We start from the raw sequence: 1,687 nt of genomic DNA on the forward strand, positions 1-1,687 counted from the left end.
CGGGTGACAACATGATGCAATGGAATCAGCACGGGGCTCAAGTCAGGTCCAGGAAGCCGCCTGGCTCAGTCCGGTGAGCCCACTGCCCAGGACCACAGAGCCGGGAAGCTGACTTCCGCTTGTTCCACAAACAGAACCAAGAATGAAAATGAGTAGCAAGGACAGGTCCTGACTCAAAGAATCCTAGAGGTCTTTGTGGTCAGAGTCGGCCCCGTGCATAGGGGCAGTTCCTCTGGGGCTCAGCTTCCCCGGTGGACTGGGGTGCAGATGGCAGGGAAGTGTGTGTGACCGTGGACTCTCCATCCTCCCCCTGGAGGGTCTGTCCCTCAGCAGGACAACGGCCCTTCTGCCATCTTGACAACCATCTGTGATCCAGAGCACGATTCAGATCCAGGAAATACCACCCAAGAGATGAGGAATGTTGAAGAATGAGCCATCTGACATCTTGACCAACTCTGCATTGTAGAGAATACTCCAACCTGGTGGGTGGAAGACGAACATAACATGTAAGGTGGAAGAACAGGTTTTAGGTGTTGGGGGTTGTTTGTTTTTGTTGTTGTTTTTCAAAAAGCTGAAATGAAAATAATTCTAGGGCTGGGGTTGTGGCTCAGTGGTAGAGCACTCGCCTGGCACGTATGAGGCCCTGGGTTTGATCCTCAGCACCACATAAAAATAAATAAATAAAATAAAGGTATTGTAAAAAAATCCATCTATAATTTAAATTTTTTTTTTAATTTTGAAAAAGAGAATAATTCTAATTTCTTGCAGTAAATTTTAATCTATCCCTTCCCTTGATTTCATGGAAAGCAAATGTTATTCTCCCCAGGTTCTGATGGTCAGATTCTTTCCAAAGTCATATTTACTAAGACAATTAACTTGGGTAACTGAGTTTAGATTTTGTCTCCTGAGCTTACAGCTTCTCTCTCTCAACAATTTCTAACACAAGACCAGTGGACAGGTCACCAGGGCCTCTAGCCACTGTGGACACCTTGCAATGACGTTCTCACTATTATGCCTCTGCAGCCGGATATCAGCAGTCTCCTTTGTCTCCACACAGATGGAGCCGTCCCCGGAGCTGGCCAACGTGACCAGGGTCCAGCAGTTCATCCTGCTGGGCTTGTCCACCAGGCTGGGCGTCAGGGACGTCCTGTTTGCCGTCTTCCTGGCTCTCTACCTGCTGACCCTCCTGGAGAACACCCTCATCGTCTCCCTCATCTGCAGCCACGGCGAGCTCCGCAAGCCCATGTACTTCTTCCTGGGCAACCTCAGCTGCCTGGAGATGTGCTACGTGTCCGTCACCATGCCCACCCTGCTCCTGGGGCTGTGGGTGGGACCCTACCACCTTTCCTTCGTGGCCTGCATGACCCAACTCTTCTTCTTTGTCTCCCTCATCTGCACAGAGTGCACGCTGCTGGCCTCCATGGCCTATGACCGCTACGTGGCCATCTGCCGCCCTTTGCACTACCCGCTGCTCATGCGGCCCCAGGTCTGCTGCGGCTTAGCCCTGTCCTCGTGGGTAGGGGGGCTGGTGGTCTCTGCCGTCAAGACTAAATGCATCGCCAGCCTGTCCTACTGCGGCCCCAACGTGCTCAACCAGTTCTTCTGCGACGTCTCCCCCCTGCTCAACGTCTCCTGCACCCACGTGGCCCTCACGGAGCTGGTGGACTTCATCTCCGCCATCGTCATC

General features: G+C 52.3%; 1 protein-coding gene across 1 annotated transcript in view; it reads left to right on the top strand.

Moving 5' to 3' along the window:
- Positions 1 to 1,057: 1,057 nt before the first annotated feature.
- The window catches only part of LOC107158839 (olfactory receptor 5-like), a 3,318-nt gene continuing 2,688 nt past the window's right edge, over positions 1,058 to 1,687 (top strand). The window contains exon 1 of the mRNA XM_015505327.1: positions 1,058 to 1,486. Coding sequence (XP_015360813.1) covers positions 1,058 to 1,486 — 429 coding nt within the window. The remainder of the gene's footprint in view (positions 1,487 to 1,687) is intronic.

This window comes from Marmota marmota, unplaced genomic scaffold (genome assembly GCF_001458135.2).
Source record: "Marmota marmota marmota unplaced genomic scaffold, marMar, whole genome shotgun sequence".
In the NCBI taxonomy this organism is placed as follows: Eukaryota; Metazoa; Chordata; class Mammalia; order Rodentia; family Sciuridae; genus Marmota; species Marmota marmota.